Source organism: Phascolarctos cinereus, unplaced genomic scaffold, assembly GCF_003287225.1.
Source record: "Phascolarctos cinereus isolate Bilbo 61053 unplaced genomic scaffold, phaCin_HiC Scaffold_3;HRSCAF=262, whole genome shotgun sequence".
NCBI classification, from domain to species: Eukaryota; Metazoa; Chordata; class Mammalia; order Diprotodontia; family Phascolarctidae; genus Phascolarctos; species Phascolarctos cinereus.
This window is the reverse complement of record NW_027555736.1, coordinates 145,429,275-145,451,667: the sequence shown is the minus strand read 5'-3', so window position 1 is coordinate 145,451,667 and position 22,393 is coordinate 145,429,275. Positions and strand designations below refer to the sequence as shown.

The window sequence follows — 22,393 nt, the reverse complement described above, 5'->3', positions numbered from 1 at the left end:
CCCTTGTCATAGGTGTCTCTGAAGAGCTGCAGAGCTGTTGACTAGGAATCCTGGCTCCCTGGCTATACCCTGACCATGCCCAGCAAGGGTACAGTGTAAGATGCGGGAACCTGACCCCTGCCCTTGGTTCTCATTCCACAGGGTGAAGTCTGTGCTATGCCCTGTGCATCCGGGACATATGGCCCCAACTGTTCATCTGTCTGCACTTGCAAGAATGAGGGTACCTGTTCCCCCATAGATGGCACCTGTACCTGTAAGGAAGGTAATGCACCCTCACCACCCTCACCTGCCTCACAAGCGCTTCTGGGCCGGCCTTGGGCTGCCTTCAGCCAACTCTTTGGTATTCGTGAAGCATGATATAGTGGTGGGAGCCCCTGGGTTTGGGAACAAAAGACCTGGGTTCATATCCCAGCACAGTGGATGGAGTACCAGGCTTGGAGTCAGGAAGACCTGAATTCAAATCCAGCCTTTGTGATCTTGGGCAAGTCACTTAACCTGTTTGCCCCAGTTTCCTCATCTGTAAAATGGGATAAAAATAGCACCTCTCCTCCCAGGGTCATTATGAGAATCAAATAAGATAATACTTGTAAGGCACTTAGCAGGTACCATATACATGTTAGCTCTTATTATTATTATTGTTATCCCAGCTCTTCCACTTACTATCTGTGTAACCTTGAACAAGTTAGGTCCCTTCTTTATGCTATAAATCACTTGTTTTATTATCCAAGGTCCATTTGTCCCAAGACTCAATCCTATGAAACCTATGAGTGATTCCATGTCACCCCTATGCTCCCGCCCATCCATGCCATGCCAAGGAGCCTTCCTAATTACAGATACAAACAAGCAATTGTCCCTACCAATGAAATGCTCTCACCCCACTGTCTAGGCCCAAAGGCCTGAGCCAGGACTAGAGGGTGGGGAATAGAAACACCTGCTTAGAAGATAACCTGGAGTGGAATATAAGAGACTCCTTTTTATGTGATCTTTTTAATATACAAATGGCACATAGCTTTACATTTTGTGATGTCATTAAATGTCCCAAGTACATTTCAAAGCCTCCAGGGAACAGACAGTAACACTAATTTTCAAATCCTGCTTAAGGCCTGCAAATACCTTAGCCCAACTATGTCTTCTACGTCTGTTAGTACTTTCATCTCCAAAGTCATTTCACTTCTAAGCCTCAGTTTACTTCTCTGTCAAATGAGGGGTACCTCTAAGATCCCTTTCAGCTCTAAATCAAGGGATGTATGGCCCAGGACCAGCTCTACCCCTGATATATCACATGACCTTGAGCAAATCTCTCTGGGCCTCTGTTTCCCAAACTGTCGAACAGAAATAATAATTGTTTCCAGACTACCTCCCAAGGATGACCTGAAAATCTAAAAATCATAGAAATAAAAATGCACTAAAAAGTTCACGGTGCTGCAACAGCATTTTCCAAACAGTAGTCTGAAAATGTATTCCAAATACTAGCATGCAAGGCAATCATATGATGCTAGTATTCTTGACAGTAGCTCCCACTGATACAAGCCTCGTAAGGTTGGGAGTGCATCTCTCTGGATCTTCACAATTCCCCTCTGGGGTAGGTGCTATTAAAATACCCCCATTTTGCAGCTGAGGAAACTGAAGCAGGTGAAAGTGACTTGCCTGTTAGTCTCCAAGGACAGATCTGAACCCAGCTCCACACCCTGCAGTCTCTTCCTTCTGCCATGTTGCGTGGGTTCTGCAAGGAAAGGTTTGGAAGGCTTTGTGATGTGAGCCCCAGAGCAGGAAGCATCCATTCAAAGCAGGAGGGTTTTGCTCTCCAGCCTCTATCATATCTATGACAATGGAGCATGAACTCTGACACGCTCGATTAAACCAGAAAGACTTAAGTTCAGAGATTCATCATCAAAGGCTGACTCCTAGGCCAAGTGAATGTTTAGGCAAAGGTGATCCCATGAGAATGGATTGATAACTACACAGGGGGAGGGTGGGGCTGGGTCACAGGAGACGTGCTGCATCAAGCCTTGCCAGGTCTTGATGACTAACTCAGTCTCCCTCCCTTCAGGGTGGCAGGGGATCGACTGCTCCCTCCCATGCTCTGCGGGCACCTGGGGCCTGGACTGCAATGAGACATGCACCTGCTCCAATGGGGCAGGCTGTAGCCCTATTGATGGTACCTGTTCCTGTTCACCTGGCTGGCTAGGGGATACCTGTGAACAGCCCTGCCCGGTGAGTGGCCTAGGGTACAGTGGGTTGGGAGAAGCATCTTGATTGGGGGGTTGGGTCTCTGAGGAGAGTGAGCTTCTGGAGGGCAGGGACCATTTCTTATTTACATTTGTATCTCCCCTACTACCTAACACACAGTGTCTTGCATGTCTGCCATGTTGGTGTGTATATTGGCCATCCCAGAGCATAGGGGAACACTCCTACAATGGGATTTCTTTGAAAGAAAAAAGTATGATTATAATGCCAATTATAGGTTGTATGCAGATTTTACACAGGCCAGATTCAGAGGGAAAGTACAGGCAGGTATGAGGCAAATGTATGTTGAATGAATGTCAGTATTCACTTGGTCTTGTTTTTCCCTGGTCTTTCTCAGGACGGAACGTATGGGCTGAACTGTAGCGAGCACTGTGACTGCAGCCACGCAGATGGCTGCAGCCCCGTCACAGGCCACTGCTGCTGCCTGGCGGGCTGGACTGGTAAATCCCCTTGCCCCCTCCACCAGGGAATGGAGCTTCCTGGTTGAGGTTTTACTGGGTTACTTACTTTGTCTGCCTGTAATTACCTCGACCTTTCCAGGATTTGGCTACGCTCTAGGGTGCAGCAACTTGCTGGGTTCAAATCACATGCTGTGTGACATAAAACAAGTCACTCACCCCCTCTGGACCCTGACTCAAAGGCTGGTCCACTCTGTGAGAAAGGCAGGGCTTTTTCCTTGCCTTCTTACCATTCTGAGTCCACAGATTTTGTTCCTGGGTCTGTTTTGGGGCAGGCTCTTGCCCAGGCCACGTGGCAGGTGGGGAGTCTGGCTGCTGAGTCCCATGAGCGTGGCCATGAGGTCACTGTTTGGCCACGCACGAGAGACTTCATCTTTCTAGGCCTCGATCTGCACCTCTGTAAAAGAGGGATAAATAACAATACTGGTACTACCAACCTCCCAGGACGGTGAGGAAAGTCCTTTGTAAGTGGTATTATTTACCATTGTGATTTGGGAGATGGAAGGAGTGAGTGTGAGGAGGAGGAAGGAGCACAGTCCTGATAAAGCATGAGAATATATAGGCTTAGCCCTGGCATTAGGCACCTGTGGATTAGATAGGAATATAGGTTTAGAACTGGGAAGGGCCTTAACAATCATTTAGTCCTCATTTTACAGATGAAAAAACTGAGGCCCAGAGAAGCTCCCTACCCAACCCCACCCCAGCCACCAGACTTGGCCAAGGTCACAATGATAGTAAGCAGGATCTGAATCCAGGTCAGGCCCTCCGTATTCATTCAGTATATTCCAAGGTCCCTTCCTTCTCTAACATTCTGAAATTCTAAATGACCTCAGACTGGCTATCTTATTACTGTTTACTAACCAACCCAGTAGTGCTTTCTTCCTCCCACCCTCACTCCTTAAACAAGAGACAAGAGCTATTCTGTGGTGTGGGGGATGGGGATAGGACAGTCATACAAGTTTGTCAGATTTGGGATTTTTATTCCCTGCTCTGCTATAGATGGCGGGATCAGTGAGAACAGATGCCCAGCATTGCACACACAGCCCTTGTCCATCCCAGTAACCCCATCTTCCTCCTCCAAATGCTGTCTGCTGGGTACCCACGGGTGCTGATCACTCCCCTCCTGAAGGGTCTCTTCCTCTTCGGCCCGTGCTACTCACTCTTCCATGTCTCTGCTTAGCAGACAGAAGAGGATAAATGTGGAGGTCACCATTTCCCAACAGGACCTCATTCCCAACTTATCCGCCACAGTGGTTGGACCCCTTTTAAGAGGATGAGAAACTGTAATGTATTACTCAGACCCTTCATCCCCTCTCCTCTTTGGATCAGAGAATATCAATACTTAAAAAGGGCTCTGGGGTAGTGGAAAAAGCTGGATTTGGAATCAGGAAAGATGTGGGTTCAAATGCCAACTGATGTGTGACTCTGGGCTGTAAAATCAAGATAATAATATCTATAATACCAGCATCACAGGGTGGTTGAAAAGATCCAGTAAGGATGTCTTTAAAGGGCTTTGTAAACCTTAAATGTGATATCATAATCGCCCACAAGATGGTGTGTCTGCAGAGCATTTTGTAAATCTTAACGGGCTTTACGATACTAGCTCCTGTTTACAAAACAATCCTTTCATTTGAGCCTTCTAATCACCATATTACTGTCTTCATTTTACAGATGATGAAAACTGAGGCTCAGAGGTTAAGAGATTTGTCCAAAAGTCATAGAGCAAATAGAGTCTGAGACAGCATTTGAATCCAGGTCTTCCAGATACCTTGTCCCACACTCTGTCCATAGTCGGCCTCATATAAGTGGGCAGCTAGGTGGCACCATAGTGCACAGAGCACTGGGCCTGGAGTCAGGAAAACCTGAATTCGATTGTGGTGGTTTGCCTCAGTTTCTTCATCTGCAAAATGGGGATAATAATGGCACCCACCTCATGGGGTTGTCATGAGGATCAAATGAGATAATAATTGTAAAGCATTTAGCACAGTGCCTGGCACATAGTAAACACTATATAAATGTTAATTGCTATTATTATTATTATTATTATTACTATCATTATTATTATTATTATTATTATTATTATTATTAAGTGTCAGCAATTGGAAAGTGAAGTCAGGAGAGGAGGAGTGACCGAGCCCAAGGTCTTTCAGCTAGTGAGCAGATGAAATGACATTTAAACCCAGGTCCCTTCCCTCTCCTTCATGTATTTTTGGACAAATATGATCTCTGCCCTCCCCTCAAGTGACAGACATAAAGAGACCAGAACATAACATGGTATCCAAGTTGCCAGGAAGCCAGCGCAGCCTGCCCCGTGACCCTCTCGCCGTCTTGGCTGACAGCCCTCATTCTTGCTTCTCAGATGAATAATTCAGGGCTACGATTACTCCGAAGTCTCACATTCGCTACAACTGGGAAGTTTCAGGGCAGCTTGGGGGTGGAACTTCCATAGCTGCTCCAGCCCTGGCCTTCTGTCCCACAAGTCAGTCCTTTTCTACAAAATTAGACATAGCAACCAATAGGCCTCCCTCCCAGATGTATCTCTGGGGCTGACTGGAAATTGACTTTAATTTTTCATTGACTTAATTTCAGGCAAGCTGATAAGATTTTAATGATGTTCGATACTTAAAAATTCTTTCTTTGACAGGCAACCTTTCAGCAAGGCCCCCACTGCTCCAAAGCTAATTTGCCCAAATGTGAATTATGAAGTCATATCAAAGACCCTATTGATGTCCTGCCATTCATTACCATGGTTGCCAGGCCACGAGAGATTCCAAGAAGGGCAGAGGTCAGAAAAAGGAACTAAGTCCAAAGTCAACTAAGCTCTTGACATCAGGCATTTCCTCCCCTCTCCCAAAAGTCAAACTCCCCACTTCGCACCAAAGGAAGTTGGCTTCTAAACTGGGAAGAGATTCAGAATTCATCCAGTCAGTCCCCCAGTTCTTTTTACAAGAAACTGAGCCCCAAAAAGAGCAAGCTAGCCAAAGTCTCAGGTGGTTTTGCCTGGGCCAACGTGGGAAGGAACATGCAAGGAAGCATCCTCAAGGAATAATTAATCAGTAAGCCAATTTATAAAAATCCTTATTAAGCTCCTTCTGTCCACTAGGCCCTGGCCTAGGCACAATGCAGGATAAAAAGAAAGCCAAGCTACAGTCCCTGCCCTTAGTGAATTTACAGACTAACTTCAGAGCTAAAACTGCATGTGGAAGTAAAAACAAACAAAAGGCCCCTAAGTACTAAAGGGCATGATACTGATTATACAGCATACCTCGCTTTCTTACGCTTTGCTTTATTGCGCTTTGCAGATACTCGTTTTTACAAATTGCATCAAGCAAGTCCATCGGTGCCATTTTTCCAATAGCATTTGCTCACACTGTGTCTCTGTGTCACTTTTTGGTAATTCTCGCAATATTTCAAACTTGTTCATTATTATCATATCTCTTATGATCATCTGTGATCAGTAATCTTTAATGTTACTATTATAACTGTTTTGGGGCACCATGAACCGTGTCCATATAAGATGGCAAGCTTAATCGATAAATGTTGTGTGGGTTCTGACTGCTCCACCAACTGGCTGTTCCCCATTTCTCTCCCTCTTCTTGGGCTTCCTTATTCCCTGAGACACCACAATATTGAAATTAGGCCAATTAATAACCCTACAGTGGCTTTTAAGTGTTCAAGTAAAAGGAAGAGGTAATCAATGTGGCAAACTTTCTTATTGTCTTATTTTAAGAAACTGCCACAGCCACTCCAGCCTTCAGCACCCACCACCCTGATCAGTCAGCAGCCATCAACATGGGGGTAAGACCTTCCACCTGCAAAAAGATTATGGTTTGCTAAAGGCTCAGATGACAGCATTTTTTTTTAGCAATGAAGTATTTTTAATTAAAGAATGTACATTGCTTTTTTAGACATAATACTATTGCACACTTAATAGACTACAGAATAGTGTAAACATGACTGGGAAACAAAAAAATTCGTGGGACTTGTTTTATTGTGATATTCACTTTATGGCAGTGGTTTAGAACTGAACCCACACTATCTCTGAGGTATGCCTGTAAATCTAAAAGGAGTTTAAAGAACAAAGAGGTGAATGTAGTCTGTAATGGTCAGAGGAAGTTTCATGAAAAGGTAGTCCTTGCCCTGTCCCCCCTCCCCACCCCATTTTAGCCAGAGTTGTGATTCCATTAGTATAGGAAGTTATGGGTGAAGAATTTCCTTTACTGGTGCAGCTAGGAGCCTTTTTTGCAACATAGAGTCCTTAAAGGATTGCCTGAGAGGCTAACTGACTTGCCCAAAATCACACAGCAAGTAGTGCTGGAGGCAGAATTTGAACCCAGGTCTTCCTGATTCTAAGACCAGCTTTTTAACCACTATGCCTTGCTTCTTCTTGGAAGGATGAATGGTATTTGGAGTAAATAAAGAGAGAGCTTTTCTGGGATCAGACTGTGCTCACAAACCTGTGGGGAACGAAACCGTGGCTTTTCATGTCCTGGTTTAGAAGGGATATTCTCCAGGCATGATACTGAACCTCTCAGTGATCTTAGAGCAGACAGGGTAGATGCCCAAACAACTGGGTTCTGAATGTAGTGTGGCTAGGGGTGTATTGGAGCCAGCTCTAACACAAACTGATTGTTAAATTTTCAGTGTAAATGTCTCCACCTCAAAAATTGGTATTACTACAAATCAGGCCTTGATTTATAGTTTTATTATCTAGACTTTTTAAAAGGGCAGCTGGGTGACCTAGTAGACAGAGTGCCAGGCCTGAAGTCAGGAAGACCTGAGTTCAAATATGACCTCAGATACTTACTAGCTGCGTGTCCCTAAGCAAGTCACTTAACATTGTTTCCTAAAATGAGCTGGAGAAGGAAATGGCAAAGCACTCCAGTATCTTTGCCAAGAAAACCTCAAATGGGTCACAAAGAGTCATACCTAACTAAACAACAAAAACATTTAAAAGTGTTAATAATGCAGATTAAACTTAAATAGTTTAAATAAATTAAACTTAGAAGTGTGTGCATACATTTCCCCCTTCCCTCCCAGATCTTGGTTGTTAAACATTTCCCAGGGTACCCCTGCATTGCTCTATAAACATCGTTTGAGCTCAGTAGGAAGACAGTAGAAAGCTCAGGGATTGACTTCATCACCAGGCTGAAGACCTGGTGACTTTAGGCAAATAATAATTAAAATAATAAAAATAATCATATGTTGTTGGTGATCGTTTCAGTCATGTCTGACCCTTCATGACCCCATTTGGGATATTCTTGGCAAGGATGCTAGAATGGTTTGCCATTTCCTTCTCTAGTTCATTTTACAGATGAGGAAACTGAGGCACACAGGCTTAAATGACTTGCCCAAGGTCACATAGCTAGTGAGTGTCTGAGGTCACATTTGAACTCGGGTCCTCTTGATTCCAGGACAAGCACTCTCTCCATAGCACCACCTTGATGCCCCATAATTATAATAACTGGCATTTATATAGCACATTAATATTTACAAAGTGCTTTATACCCATTATCTTAAATGAGTCTCACATCACCCTTGAGTGTGGGGCTGTGTTACTGTTAGCCTGATAGCTGAGGAACTTCTGAGTCTGCCAAGTAGCATGACAACAAGGACCACATTTCCCCAGCCTGCCACCTATCCACACGATGCTCTGTTTAATGCCCAGACTTGTAGAGCCTCTGGAATGGAATAGCAGATGCTCACAGGTTTGAACACACCCTCATCCTGCCCTCTGCTTCCATTTCATTCAAACTCCCTCCAACCTGGACCCACCTCAACTTTTCTCACCCCTATTATGACCAGGAATGATGGAAAGAAGAAATGCTCGCACCAGTTCAGGTCTTGGCTCTCTGCCTGACCCTGAAGAAGTCATTTAAACACTCTGGGCTTCAGTTTCCTCAACCATAAGATGAGGAGAGGGGACATGTGTGGCTCTAGGATCTTGTGATTTTTCCCTTGCCCTCACTTCTCCATAAATCTTCCTGTACTAACGACTGCATTCCCCTATTGTGACAAGATCATCTGTTTCCTCCTCACCTCTAGGTGTCCGCTGTGATAGCACGTGTCCCCCAGGTCACTGGGGCCCCAACTGTTCCATCTCCTGTAGCTGTGAAAATGGCGGCTCCTGTTCCCCAGAAGATGGGACTTGCGAGTGTGCACCAGGCTACAGGGGGCCCCTGTGCCAAAGAAGTAAGGATGGTCCCCTCTCTCCCGCTCATCCTTTCTTTCCCAGGTTCTCCACCTCTTGAGAGTCTCCCTGTCTCCTAGTCAGAGGGTACTAATTTTTAAATGATTTTAATTTCAAATTTAATTACAAATGTCTATTTTATCTCCCTCCCGACCCCTGGTAACAAAGTTTCAGTCAAGCAAAACAAATGTCCTCCTTGGCTGGTGTCCTAAAATGTAGGTCTCATTCTACATTTTGAATCTGTTCTCTCTGGATGTGGGTCCATTACTTCATCTGTTAATAATGGCTGGTCACTGCATTGATAGGGGTCATTAGGTCTTTCAAAGCTATTTGTCTTTACAGTGCTGTTACTGTATAAATTCTTCACTTTGTTCTGCATCAGTTCTTATAAGTCTTCCCAGGTTTTGTCATTTCTCATGACACAATAGTATTCCATTACGTTCACATACCATCACAGGTCCAGCCATTCCCCAGTTGACGGGCCACCTCCACACCTTCCAGTTCTTTGCCATGACGTACTACAAAGCAATCTCACACGCATTCTCCATTACTTTTCCAGTGTATCCCTGGAGCTGGTGCCCAGAAAGCATCCCCTCTTCAGAGAGGCCTTAAGGGCCCAGAGGGTCATTCTTAAGAGCTTTAGTTCCAAGTAGGGTTCCATTTGTAGGGCCCTTCTGGAAGTTTCATTGCTTTCTCCTCTTCTCTCTTCCTGTCATCCCTCCTATGAATTTCAAAAGAGGGCACTCTAGGGTCACTAATGGAAAGGAACTAAATAATAAACCCTCTCTCTGGACAAAGTGACCCTGTTTACCTAAGCTCCAGATAGGAGGTGGGAGATCAGGTCTCCCCAGACACCAACACCCTGCACCTCAACTCCCTTAGTTCTTCTTCTCATCACCCTTGTCATGGCAGTGGGGATGTGAAGGTTGGGGAGAAAAGGAAGAGCAGAGGGCACTGGAGGCTTAGCGCAGTTCCTGGCACATAGTAGGTGCTTAAGAAATGCTCGTTGACTCAACTGAATGCAGTCATTTAGGAGTGTCAAGTGAGTCTTTGATCCCCTTTCCCACTAACTGCCATCTCTTGGTCACCATTCAGTCTGCCCCCCTGGCTTCTATGGTCACAGCTGCAACCAGCCTTGCCCACTCTGTGTGCACAGCAGTGGACCCTGCCACCATGTCACTGGCCACTGTGACTGTCTCCCTGGATTCTCCGGTTCCCTCTGCAACCAAGGTACCAAAATTGTGGGGAGGAAACACAGTGGGGGGGAAGTGAAGTTGGGGCCTGGGCAGAAACGGGAAGGGTCTAAAGCATGGCTAGGGCTTTGGAATAATGGATGTAGGTCTTTATTTTGTACATGACCTCCAGGGAGCACTTTGGAGACATCACAGAAGGAGCCGGATTTGGGGTCACTGGATCATACAGCTAGAAGGAACCTTTGAGGTCACTTAATCCAGTCTCTCACTTTACAAGTGAGGAAACTGAAAATAGGTCTAGGCCCCCTCATTTTACTCTTGCTCTTCCTTCTCTCCGCCCCCCCCCCTGAAATTCACATTCTGCATATAGACCCCATCCAATTCCCACCAGGCTACACCACAAATAAGGTGATTGGACTTCCCTAGATGACCATTAAGGTCCCTTCCAGGTCTGAATCTCATGATCCCTTTATCCCTCAGGACCTCTGGTTACCCTTTCCTCAAATGGGCACATGATTTAAAGAGATTTCCAATGCAAGGAGCCCTTTCTATTCAGGCAAAAATTCCTAAACACTTGCGTCCTTTTATTGACACAGTTGAGAATATTGAGACAGAAAGAGCAAAACCTAGGCAAGCAATCACTAACAACTGAGCAGTAACTGAATATATTATTGTTAGCAAATATTTTTAAGTACCTTCTCTGTGGAGGGGGTCACTGACCTCAAGGAACTCATTTTATAGACGAGGAAGGAAGTGACTTGCCCAAGGCCATTTGTTCTGGTTTGCTATTCAGCTCTTCATATGTTTTTGTGTAGTCTTCCCAAGTATAAGGGGGTAGGGACAGACTAGGTCCTTCCAGACTGAAATCCTGTTTCAGGTCATCTAATCCAATTTCCCACCCATTGAGAAATCTTTTCCACCACATCTCAGGCAAATACTCTCAGCAATGGGAAGCTCATTACCTCCTGGGTCAGCCTACTCTATTCATGGGTAGAGAGCCATGAGCTGATTCATTCATTCAAAGTGTGTGGTCTCTTAACATGCATGAGTGGAAAGTTCCCCTCTTCATACTTCGAGGGGCTTGTGAAGTATGAGCCCCCAGGGAGTTACCATGTCACAATTTCATGAGCCCCCGACTTTCCAGGATGACTTAATCATAAGCTGACATTCAGAAGCTTAGTTATTAAACATCAGAGATTTGACAGTCGATACAGATAGGCTGGGTCTAAATTAGGTCCTAAACAGCCCGGGAAGCGTCTCTAGGATCATGCACCATCTGATTTATTGCCCCTCGCTCTAATGAGTATTTTCTACATCTAGATTTAATAGAGTTTACTATTAATGGCAACTGCCCTGGTTAAGTCTCTAACCTTGTAAAAAATTGAACTGACACTTTTTAATGACCTGCTTTCCAGGGGATTACAAATTACAGATAGTGCTTAGGCAAAATCATTCAACATAGATTAAAGATAACTAAATATTTTCTTCCTCCTCCAAAGCACCTCCCTTCCCTCAACTTCCTCTTTACTCAAGCAGTTTACTAATTAATGTATTGGACCAACTGTAGCACAGAGTCTTTGAACATGTCTCTCTCATGTTAGGAAGATTTCAAAGCATGGAGCAGAACTAATTGTTTTATTAAGAAAGTGGAGTGTTGAATTGGGGAACAGGACACCTCTAATCTTTGTACTCCTTGGAGTAGAGGGCAAGATGGGTTTCTGAAATCCATTTCCAAATGCAATAGAGGAAGCAAAAGGAAAGGGGGATTGGACCAAGCCATGTAGCCATGGCTTAATTTGGTAGGAAATGAAGAGGCAGAGGCTGAATAATGAACGTGGGCCATACCCAAGCTCTTGCCCACAGGTCAAGCCCCAAGGCGGGTGCCAAGGCCTTTGTGAGGAAGGAGCATTGATCACAGAATCCTGGGATCTTAGAGCTGAAAGGACCTACAGGTCATCTAGCCTGACTTGCCTTTACTGTAGAAATCTTTCCTGATTCCTACTTCTAATCAGTCATTGGACTGATTTACTCAATTTACTGTACCAATCATGTGGTTCAGTTTGTTTTGTTTTGTTTTTTAAGAGAAAAGTGTGCCTAGGCCTGGAACTCAGCAAATTAGTGTAGTTTGCTTTAGTCTGGGCTTCATGGTTTGGTTCTGTTAAGAAGAAGCACGGTATGGATGGAAAGGATTGCTGGGGCAAAAGACCTAGGTTCTTTTCCCAGCTCTGCCATTTACTTGCTGTATGTCCTTGAGCAAGCTACTTGATCTCTGTGGGCCTCATCTGTGAAATGAAGAGTTGGTCTAGCTAAATCCTTCCAGCTTCAAAATTCAGTGATTCTACCTATCTCTGAAGGGAAGGCACTAAGGGGATTGGGCAACAGATAGGACCGTGCTAATAACTAACCTCTCTTGCCCTCCCATGGGAGGTCAGGCTGGGTTTTTGTTTCTTTCCAACAGTACCCACAGTCAGAGGGACTCCATCTGCTCTGGGGTTTCCTGAGCTATGTATGGAAAGGCCAGAGCAGATCAACGAATCACCATGTTATGGAGCCCCAAGGGAAAGGAGAAAGGGAAGAGGGGAAGAGTAGAGGTCACTGACATAGGAAGTGGGTATGAGAAATTACTAACTCTAAGGCAGGACCCAGCTGGGATGGTAGGAAAGTTGCTTCCTCAATCTGAACCTCAATAATCCCTGTGTATTCAAAAACTCTAGGTTTCATCCTTCTCTACCAGGCACTGGGAACCCAATCAATTAATCAATCAATCAATAAACATCCATTAAGTGCCTTCTAAGTGCCAGGCACTGTGCTAAGCATTGGGAATACAAAAAGAGGCAAAAAATAGGCCTTGTCCTCAACCGAGTTTACAACCTGATCCAGCAAGGGCCGGGAATTGGGGTAGGGAGGAGGTTGGGGCCCACAGACCAGTCTCACTATATGTCTGTCTTTCTGTGGCCATACCTTCTGCTCAGCCAAATCCCTGCTTGCCCTGTCCTTGTGCCAGCCCATGACAGATATTCATCATATTTAGAACTGGAAGAACCTTTGAGATCATCTATTCTAGTCCTCTCATTTTATTCATGAAGAAACTAAGGTAAAAGTGACTTTCCCAAGGTTATATAGGGATTAAGTGGCAGGGTCAGGACTTGACCTAGGTCTTCTGATTTCAGGTCTCAAGCTGTATTATACCATGTCTCCTCCACCCATCTTTGGTTAGGCAGAGGCAAGATAGCCAGGACCAGTCATTCAGAGGACATCAGTTAGCCTAACTCTGAGCTCTCCATATTTGATTTATTCTGGGCCAAGAACACCCAGCTTTCTCACTCTGTCTTACTTAGCCTCACCTAATTTGTTGATCTTGTATCGTAAAAAATGTACCTTGTATCTTACATATATTTTCCACATATTTGCTTAGATAAATGGTTATTTCCCTGTTAGAATGTCAGTTTTTTGAGGGCAGAGACTGTTTTGTTTTTCTTTGTATCCCCAGCACCAGCACAGTGCCTGACATATAGTAGGTACTAATAAATGCTTGTTCATTGATTCATTGATTGATGGCTACAATGAATTAACCAATGATTATTTTGATGGATGTGAAGAACAGTGATGGCAGGGTGGGGACAGTAGTGGTGGCACTGATGAATATGATGGTGATAGGAATGGGGAAAATGCTTCTTTACTCTCAACAAGGTCCTTGGGGAAGAAAAAGGGGGGTGTGTTGGGCAAGGAGGTCAGGAAGATAATGTTTATGGTCTGGTCATCATGGGAGGCTGAATTTTATGAGGCTTTTGGGCCTTGGCTAGGAGTAGGGTGAGGCAAGATTCTGTGTGCCTCTGCAGTGTGTGCTGGAGGAAGATTTGGGAAGGACTGTGCTCAGCACTGCTCATGCTCCAACAATGGAACCTGCAGTCCTATTGATGGCTCCTGCCAATGCTTCCCTGGCTGGATTGGCAAGGACTGTACACAAGGTAAGCAGGCCTGGGCTCCTCTTCTTCCCCATTTAGCCATGACATATTGGGCCCCATCCAATAAGCCTCAATCCATTGCCCTACTGCCCCCAAAGGCCTACCTTTCTGCCATAACCCGAAATTTCCTTTTGGAGACATATTCATCTTGCCTAAGTGGAGGTATCTTCTTACCTAGGTTTATCTCATGAATACAAACCCATCACCACCTGTTGTAGCCAGTATCCCCTGAGTTGGGAGCTGGAAGCAGGGTCCTGCACTGGGGGAATGGAATGGGCACACTTAGAGGTAGTCATGGAGAACACCAAGCATACAGCCAAACCAGAGGGAAAGTAGAAGGGCTTCCTCTGGGATGGAGGGCTGTCTCCAACAGTCAGTCATTCCATTGTTAGCATCATAGGATATGAAGCAGAGAGGGACCCAGTATCTCATCTTGTCTACCTCATTTCATTTCACAAATGAAGAAAGTGAGGCCCAGTGATTTGCACAAGGTCACAGTGAGAGTGAGATAGGATTTGAACCCAGGTCCCCCATATGAAAAGCTTCCCCTCCCCTCAAGGCCCACTAGGCCATTGTTAGAACAGATGTGCTGGGTCCATCTTCAAGGAGACATACTCTGATGGGGAAACAAAGTCCCTGCCTGGAGTAAGTTCCCTAATAGGGTGGGGGTCAGGGGAAAGTCAGTGCTCAAACACACAGAAACCACACAAGAGCACATACGCTATTTATAGAACATCCAAGGAAGGAGAGTACGTGTGTACAGAGAATGAGTACTCAGTGACTTCATAAGCAACCAAGGGATGAGGAATAGAGTACATGCAAAATGGGATGGCATTCATCTCAGAAGCTTTCTGGGAGGAGGAGAATTTTTGGAGCTAGGATTTAAAGGAGATGGTGTGGCTTGGCAGAAAGGCAAGGGGAAGGTATTCTGGGTACAGATTAGCTTCCCTGGGTTGTGGGGCCATGCTGTGGAAGAACTGAAGATGTGAGACTATGGAGGCTAGGTTAGCCCATTATGTCCTTGTGTCTGATGGGATTCTCTCCTCCTTTCCCTCTCCTCTATCTCCCCCATCCTCATTCTTTCTCACATTCTCACCTCCTCCCTCCTGTGTCTTTTCTACAGCCTGCCCACCAGGATTCTGGGGCCCTGCCTGCTTCCACACCTGCAACTGTCACAATGGGGCTGGGTGCAGTGCAGATGATGGGGCCTGTCGATGTGCCCCAGGCTGGACAGGGCTCTTCTGCACACAGCGTAAGCTCTGGCCTGCCTCTTGGAATCACATGCTGCACTCTGCTGGACAGAGCAGGGTGTCTCGGGGCAGCAGCTGGGAGGGTGGAGAGAATGGGAAGCCTGGGAGAATGGAGAGAGACGGGGCAGGGAGGAGGAAAACTCAGCTGGGTTTGGGAGAGCCCAGGTAGGGGAGGCACCTTCAGGGAGGAGAGTTAGCCCTTGCCTTCCATGGAGTTTCTTAGAATCAGTGACTTCCCTCCCTCTCCCTCCCCCTTCATAGCCCACTACGTCCCTGGGGACTCACTGATCTGCTCTGGCTTTTCCACACACAGTTCAGGAAATCTATCACCACCTGCTAGATAGAGCAAAAGGGATTCCTTTGACATTGGGAGCTGATGGAGAGGAACAAAAACCAGCCTGACCTCGCATGGGAGGGAGATAGAAGCTAGAGCTTAATATGATCCTAATTATTGCATGGGTAGTCTGCAAGATGGGTTTCTGGTCAGGGCTCTTGACTGGGTGTAGATGGAGAACAGTAGCTGAGGCAACCATTAGAGGGTCATTAGAGACTGCCTAGTCTAGTCCCTTTATTTCACACCAAGAAAACCAAGGCCTAGAATCCAGACAAGACTGAGCTAAGGTCACAGTGAACCACCTCTTCCCCTCCCCACCACATCCCTATTAGAAAAGCCTTAGATTACTAGCCATGTGACTGTGAGCAAGGTATAGATACGGTCTAAGATTCAGATCTCCTGGGACTTTCATCAGGTTCAGCCTCCTCATTTCATAGATGACCCAGATTTCACCTGTGGGCCTAGAGAGGTAAGGCACTTGCTAAGGGCAATAGATAGTAAGCGGTTTAAACTGACATCGTCCTCTGACTCAAAATTTGGTGTTTTTTCCACAAAACCCTCTTATTCCCCCCATTCATATGACATCTGTGAAAGGGCTGTGTAATCTGTGCAGCGCTATAATGATGGAAGTCAGTATTTTATATTCACGGGGTCAGTATGATATCTGACAGGTCCTTTATACCCTGACCCCTAGGAGAGATGGTACCAAGGCTAGGGGTAACTGTTGGGGCTGGGGTGTTTTCCCAGGCTGCCCCACAGCATTCTATGGGAAGGACTGTGGGCGTGTGTGCCAGTGTCAGAACGGCGCCGACTGCGACCACATCACTGGCAAGTGCTCCTGCCGGACTGGCTTTACAGGGCGGCACTGTGAACAGAGTAAGCTGTCCTAACCCCTGGCCCGTGACACAGCCCTTGGGGGCCATCCCTTTAGGAGGGTGGGTGGGGGTCCTCAGGTCCTTCCAACACCAGGCCAGATCCCCACCCCATCTAAGCTCTACTCATCTCTGATGCTCTCCCCACCCATCACCACCTAGGGGCTGGGGGAAACTGACCTGCTGCAATAATGACCTGGGTACCAAAATCACCCATTAGCATGGTTGTTGATCTCTGGTGCCTGAGCCCCAGAACTATGCTGCAATCAGGCCTTTGGAGAATGGCTAAAACTCACGGGAGATGCTGGGATGCATCTTGACTTGGAGTCCCACCAAAGCTTGCCATCCCAGCCCAACCTCCCTTCCCTTCCTGTCTGTCCTCAGGATTCGGGCATAAGGAGTAGGGCAGGATTATGCCACTGCAGGGCAGGTGGGATGCAGATATGGCCCTACAGATGTTCTTATCATTCTGGTAGAGGTCAATAGTTGGAGGCTCTTAAGACCCCCTCAGCCCTCTGGTTCTTCAGAGCATTCCAACTCTTAACAGGGTAATCTCTTGCTTTGTGAGGAGGGGAAGGAGAGGGCTGTGTCCACTCAACACTGCTAGGTGGAAGAGGGTCATCGGCTAAAATTGCTGTCTACATGGGGTCCAGAAAGTTTCCTTTTTTTGCTTTCTGTACACAGTATCACAGTGCCCTTGGCTGGTATAGCTATGAGGCAGAAACTGGCTGGCATTCCAGTGGTACTGAAGGGCTGGGGTGGAGGAAATTGACTCAGTGAACCTGCAAAGTTCAAAGCATCCCTTCCCAGGCCATTTCTCACAGTTTGGAACTCGACAGACAGAAAAGTTATAAAGAACAAGGTTTGGGTAGATAAACACCTAAGTCACCAAGAATCCTAATTCTGTGAAAGGGATCAGGGAGTGTTTCCCAACACTGTCATACGAAGTAGATGGGTTTTACATTACATTACAGAGGCAGAATCATTCTTACACACAGGCCCTGAATTGTCCAGTTTACAAGCCCTAGAGCTTTACTTCCTTATCTGTTAGCTTTGCAGCTGAAGCCCAGTTAATGGAAGGCTTGGGATTCTTCCCTGAGGATCATAAAGTATAGTATAGGAGAGAGAGATGTGATTAACTGTAAAAAGCCGCGTGAAGAATTTGTGATTGAGGCACCCCTGAGGCCAGAGGATTATAGATGTGAAACTGAAATGTATCTCAAAGGTCACCTGGTCCAACCCCCTTACATTTTACAAATAAGGAAACTGAGGCCCAGAAAGGTTAATTGACTTGCCCCAAATGACACAGGTAATAAGTGAGATCTGAAGCTATGTCCTCTGACTTTTTACCTAGCGCTTTGCCCAGTGTGTCACACTGCTCTGGCCTCCCACCCCCAGTCCCCAACTTCTGTCCCTGCCAGCCTCTGTTCCTCTGAATGTGCCTGGGTGGAGTAGGGGGTGGGAGAGGTGTATCTGTCTTATCAATTCTGTCTGTGCTGTAGAGTGTTCCCCAGGAACCTTTGGCTATGGGTGTCAGCAGCTGTGTGAGTGTATGAACAATGCCACCTGTGACCATGTCACTGGCACCTGCTATTGCAGCCAGGGTTTCAAAGGCATCAGGTGTGACCAAGGTAAGACAGATTACATAGTCCCAACAACATGCGGCATGGAGAAGGGAGGGCAGGGAGAAGGTTCAAGATTGTAGGGAGTGTCCTAGTTTGGGTGGAAGAATAGAGAGAAGATCCTAAGGATGAGACTCAGTGGGGGAAGGGAAGAGAAGGCTTAGATTTGGTCGTAAAGAGAGAGAAAAAAGGGTCCAAGCTGAAAGGTGGGTCAGAGACTGTCACAGCTAACTAATACCTTAATTTCTAACTTGAAATGACTGCGAGTACACAGTCCCTGATTCTGTTCCAATACTTTATTAGTATTTATTTAGGTGACAAGAGGCAGTTATACTGAGTGTTCTAGGGGCCAAAGAGGCAGTAATCACAGGCAGACACACAGAGAAATCAGTATCACAGATAACCACCTTCTTTGACCCTCTAGGGCAAATTACAGATCATAGTCATGCTCTGGGGGCTGAAGGGTAATCCACTGAATTCATATTCACACTCCGTTCTCCATGCTAACAAAAGGGAGTTGAAGGACATTTCTGTTTGGGTTGGGGAATATAAGGATTTTAATTGGCTAATTTACCTTCCTCATCATGTTTGGCTCATGATTTCTGTATTTCTTGGCGTACCCACTACAAGAGGAGTCTCAGAAACTGCTGGGGATAGTGAGGAAGCCAGTCTGGAATGAAATATTTGCCACAGGAAAGCAAAGTGAATAATCCACAAATGAATAAAAAAGAGCTGTCTCTATTCTTTCCAAGGCTGTGATGAATAACTCTTGCCTTTCTTATCATTCTTAATACTTTTCAAATGACTTTCATGTGTGACTCATTTGATCCAAAGATGTAGGGAGGACAAGTGATACCAATTCCTGCCCTCCCCCCTTTTTTGAAACAGATAAGGAAACTGAGGCCTAGCGAAATAAAACCACCCATGTAGGGTCACATAACTACTTTGTGGCAGAGCCAAGACTGGAGTCCTTGACTTGTGCCTCCAGATATAGAACTGGGTTAATGATGTTAAAAAGGGGAAAATGATTTTAATGAGTCAACAACAGGTGATATTTAAGACTTAGAAAAATCAGATTGGGGAAGTCAGAGAGAGGGCCCGGGCAGGAATCCTCCAGTAGAGGTTTCGCTTCATCTCCACACATCTTGTCCCCAGCTGCCCTCATGATGGAAGAGCTGAATCCCTACACCAAGATCAGCCCAGCCCTGGGCTCAGAGAGGCACTCAGTGGGGGCCGTCGTTGGCACTGTCCTCCTGCTCCTCGTCATCGTGGCCCTCTTGAGCCTGTTTGCTTGGCACCGGCGGAGACAGAAAGAGAAAGGCAATGACATGCCCCGAGTCTCCTACACACCAGCCATGAGAATGACCAGTACTGACTATTCTCTGTCAGGTAAGGAGTACACGGGGGTAGTGCCATGTAGGCAATGGAACCTTTATAGAGACAGGCCCTTCCCAAGATCCGCCACATTCCACAAAACCCCACAGAGAATGCACAGCTCTGAAACTTCACTAGGCAGAGTACTCCCAAGAGGGCATGTTTTTCAAGGATAAGAGAGACTCTTGTGCTCCCAGGGTGGAGTTCTGAAGTAAGGAGGGAGTTGCTGGCTTAAAGGGAAACTCTGCAATCCAAGGCTCAGCAGAGATACTGAATCAAAGGACTGGGAGTGATCTAGGCTGTTGCAATTCTGTTATCCTTTTCCTCCAAAGAATTCACATCTTGTGATTATGCTTGGAGGAGGAACTGAGTCAGAAATTCCAGGAGGGAGGGGAGAGGAGGAGGAGGAGGAGGAGTATTGAAACCTGTGGCCTTGAAAGTCAGTTAGGGGTGGTTTTGAATTCTCCTTCCCTCTCCCTACCCCACTGCCCACAAACAATTCCCAGTACCCCACAATCCATACTTCCTTCTTTACAATCCAATCCTAGGCTTCATTATTACAAAAATTCCAGTTCTCCAGTCTTCTGGGGAAGGCTGGCCAGCCAACCACCCCTACCCCTCAAGGCTAGACCACTGACAAAGGAGCCATATGCTTTTGCTGTTCTCACACAGCCCAGGAAAGGGTAAACTGGGTAGCATCCCCGGCACCTCCCCAGCACATGCTTTTTTTGGTGGTCTTTAGTATTGTCAGTCTTTGGTAGGTAATAGCACTATCCGAAGAGTATTAGAAACTCCCAGAATAAATATTCCTCTAAAAGGTGAGAAGACACAGAGCCTAATACTGATTATGGGAAAAGATGACCTCAATCTGGATCACCACCTCCTATGGAACCAGCTACTTCCTGTTATCTGTATTCCTATATTCCCAATCATCTTGTGCTTTTTATTTGTTGTTGCTGGGTGTGGGGAATAGAAAGAAGAGACAGAACTGGGAACAGGAAGGGGAGTTTTAAGAGATTAGGGCATATCTGGCCAGGAAAAGTATAGAATCCTATCAAGTACATTTAGGAGACTAGAAAAAGATCTGGGTGACTCAAGGCAGGAGAGAGATGGACAGTCGGCCAGCCTTGACTTTCCTCAAAGATCTAGTAAAGTATACAACTTGACCCAACCTACTTCTACCCTTTTCCCCATTTCCCAATATTTATATCTGCCTTCTTCCCCTTGTGTTGCCCCAAATCCTATCTCTGCTCTCTTCCCTTAGTATCTCTACTAGTCTCACCTATCCCTCCTCCTCCACTGTCTCCCCAACCCTATCTCCTTCCCCCATGCCTCTCCAATCTCTGCTTCTTTTGTTCGGATTTCCATCCCTTAGCTCCTGTCCTTGTCCCTGTCCCTCTTCCTTCATTATATCCCTAGCTTCTCCAACACTCTTTCCCCTGCCTCCTCACCCCTCCCTTTAGGGCAGTCAGCTAAGACACATTAGTGTGTATATACAACGCCCTGCTTTTTAACTCTGAATTCACTTAAGGAAACTTCCACGAGTGTCAGCAGAGTGAAAAATACACTCTGGGATACCACAGACCAGTCACAACTTCACACTCTAGCTCTATAAAACAGTATTTGTTTCCCTGAAATGCCTGGGGACTCCTTGTAGACGTCTCCGTTTCAGTCGGGGCTGCTTTCGGATAGCTACCCTGTAGCAGTTATCCATGAGAATCCCCCAGCATGCTCCTGGCCTGCCTCCCCTGCTCTCTGTAACCAGGCTATTGGTGAATACTGGTTCCTTCAGGTATCAGCCAGAGCAGGGAATGGGTTGGGGGGTGGAGGAGGGAAGAAAGGTTTGTGATCTGATATTGTACTCTCAGAGGCAGGATGGCTGACTTTGCACTCAGGCAAACCTGGGATTGAGTCCTCCCCCTGAAATATTAGCAGTCACGTAAGGCCTCAGGGCCACCAGATAACCCTGGGAAATATCTATTTAAGTTGCAGATTTGTATCAGTGTATTTAAAGGAAGTTCCTCTACTGGGAGTTCCTCACACAGATGAAATCCCAGGTCTAGGAAAAAAACAAAAAACCAAACCCAAGTTGTAGTTTTTTGGGGCTGCTGCTGCTACTGTTCCTTTAGAAAATCAAGGGTTGTCTTCTTTCTGAAGGGTGTGACAGTTTCTCCCACTTCCCACTAGAAGCAGGGGATGAGGAATTCTTAAAACATGAGAACACTTGTGATGGGCAGGGAAGAGGAGGGAGCAGGGAAAAGGATGAGGGAGTTAGGTTTATGCCTATGTCCCCTCTTACTCCTGGGGACAAAGGTTCTTCCCAACATAGTGAGGAATCATCCAGATGTGTAACTATTTATTGGTGCCACATTCTCTTTGGTTTTGGATGAAGGCTCATTAGAGTCATTCCTTCAGGGCGCCAGGCTCCAAGGGCATCCTGGTATCATCTTCTCCTTTGGATAGTCCAAAGGAAGACATTCTGGGAGGGACAGGGAGAGTCTCTAGAAATGTACCTTTGGGGTGTTTAGGAGCGTGGAGAAATGTCAGGGGGCTGACTAACTTTCCAGGCACTCTTAGGTCTTCCCCAAGCCATGTTTTGGGGCTATGGGGTGTCCCTGGGCCGGGGGATGGGGGTGTTTGTGTGATACCTTGTTCTCTTCCCAGATGTGTCTCAAAGTAGCAGCCATGGTCAGTGCTTTTCCAACCCCAGCTACCACGCGCTGGCATGTGGGGTGCCTTCCGAAACAGTCAGTAATTTGGACAGGAACAGCTCCACTAAGGTACCTGTCATCAGATTTCCACTCACCCTGCAACTTCCCCCCCAGTCTAGCTCCTCTTTCTTTTAGAAGATTCCTTGTTGGCTTAAGGAGATACACCCCAGAGTTGCT

The 22,393-nt window shown here is 46.2% G+C and overlaps 1 protein-coding gene across 2 annotated transcripts in view; it reads left to right on the top strand.

Moving 5' to 3' along the window:
* MEGF11 (multiple EGF like domains 11) overlaps positions 1-22,393 on the top strand; it is a 298,924-nt gene that overhangs the window by 261,215 nt on the left and 15,316 nt on the right. Inside the window, exons 10-20 of one of the 2 annotated variants that reach the window (XM_020983009.2) lie at positions 142-262; positions 2,051-2,214; positions 2,585-2,687; positions 8,751-8,897; positions 9,991-10,125; positions 13,928-14,056; positions 15,177-15,305; positions 16,385-16,513; positions 18,012-18,140; positions 19,287-19,520; positions 22,170-22,285. In XM_020983009.2, the coding sequence (XP_020838668.1) occupies positions 142-262; positions 2,051-2,214; positions 2,585-2,687; positions 8,751-8,897; positions 9,991-10,125; positions 13,928-14,056; positions 15,177-15,305; positions 16,385-16,513; positions 18,012-18,140; positions 19,287-19,520; positions 22,170-22,285 (1,536 nt within the window). The remainder of the gene's footprint in view (positions 1-141; positions 263-2,050; positions 2,215-2,584; positions 2,688-8,750; positions 8,898-9,990; positions 10,126-13,927; positions 14,057-15,176; positions 15,306-16,384; positions 16,514-18,011; positions 18,141-19,286; positions 19,521-22,169; positions 22,286-22,393) is intronic. The other variant, XM_020983023.2, reaches the window with a different exon arrangement.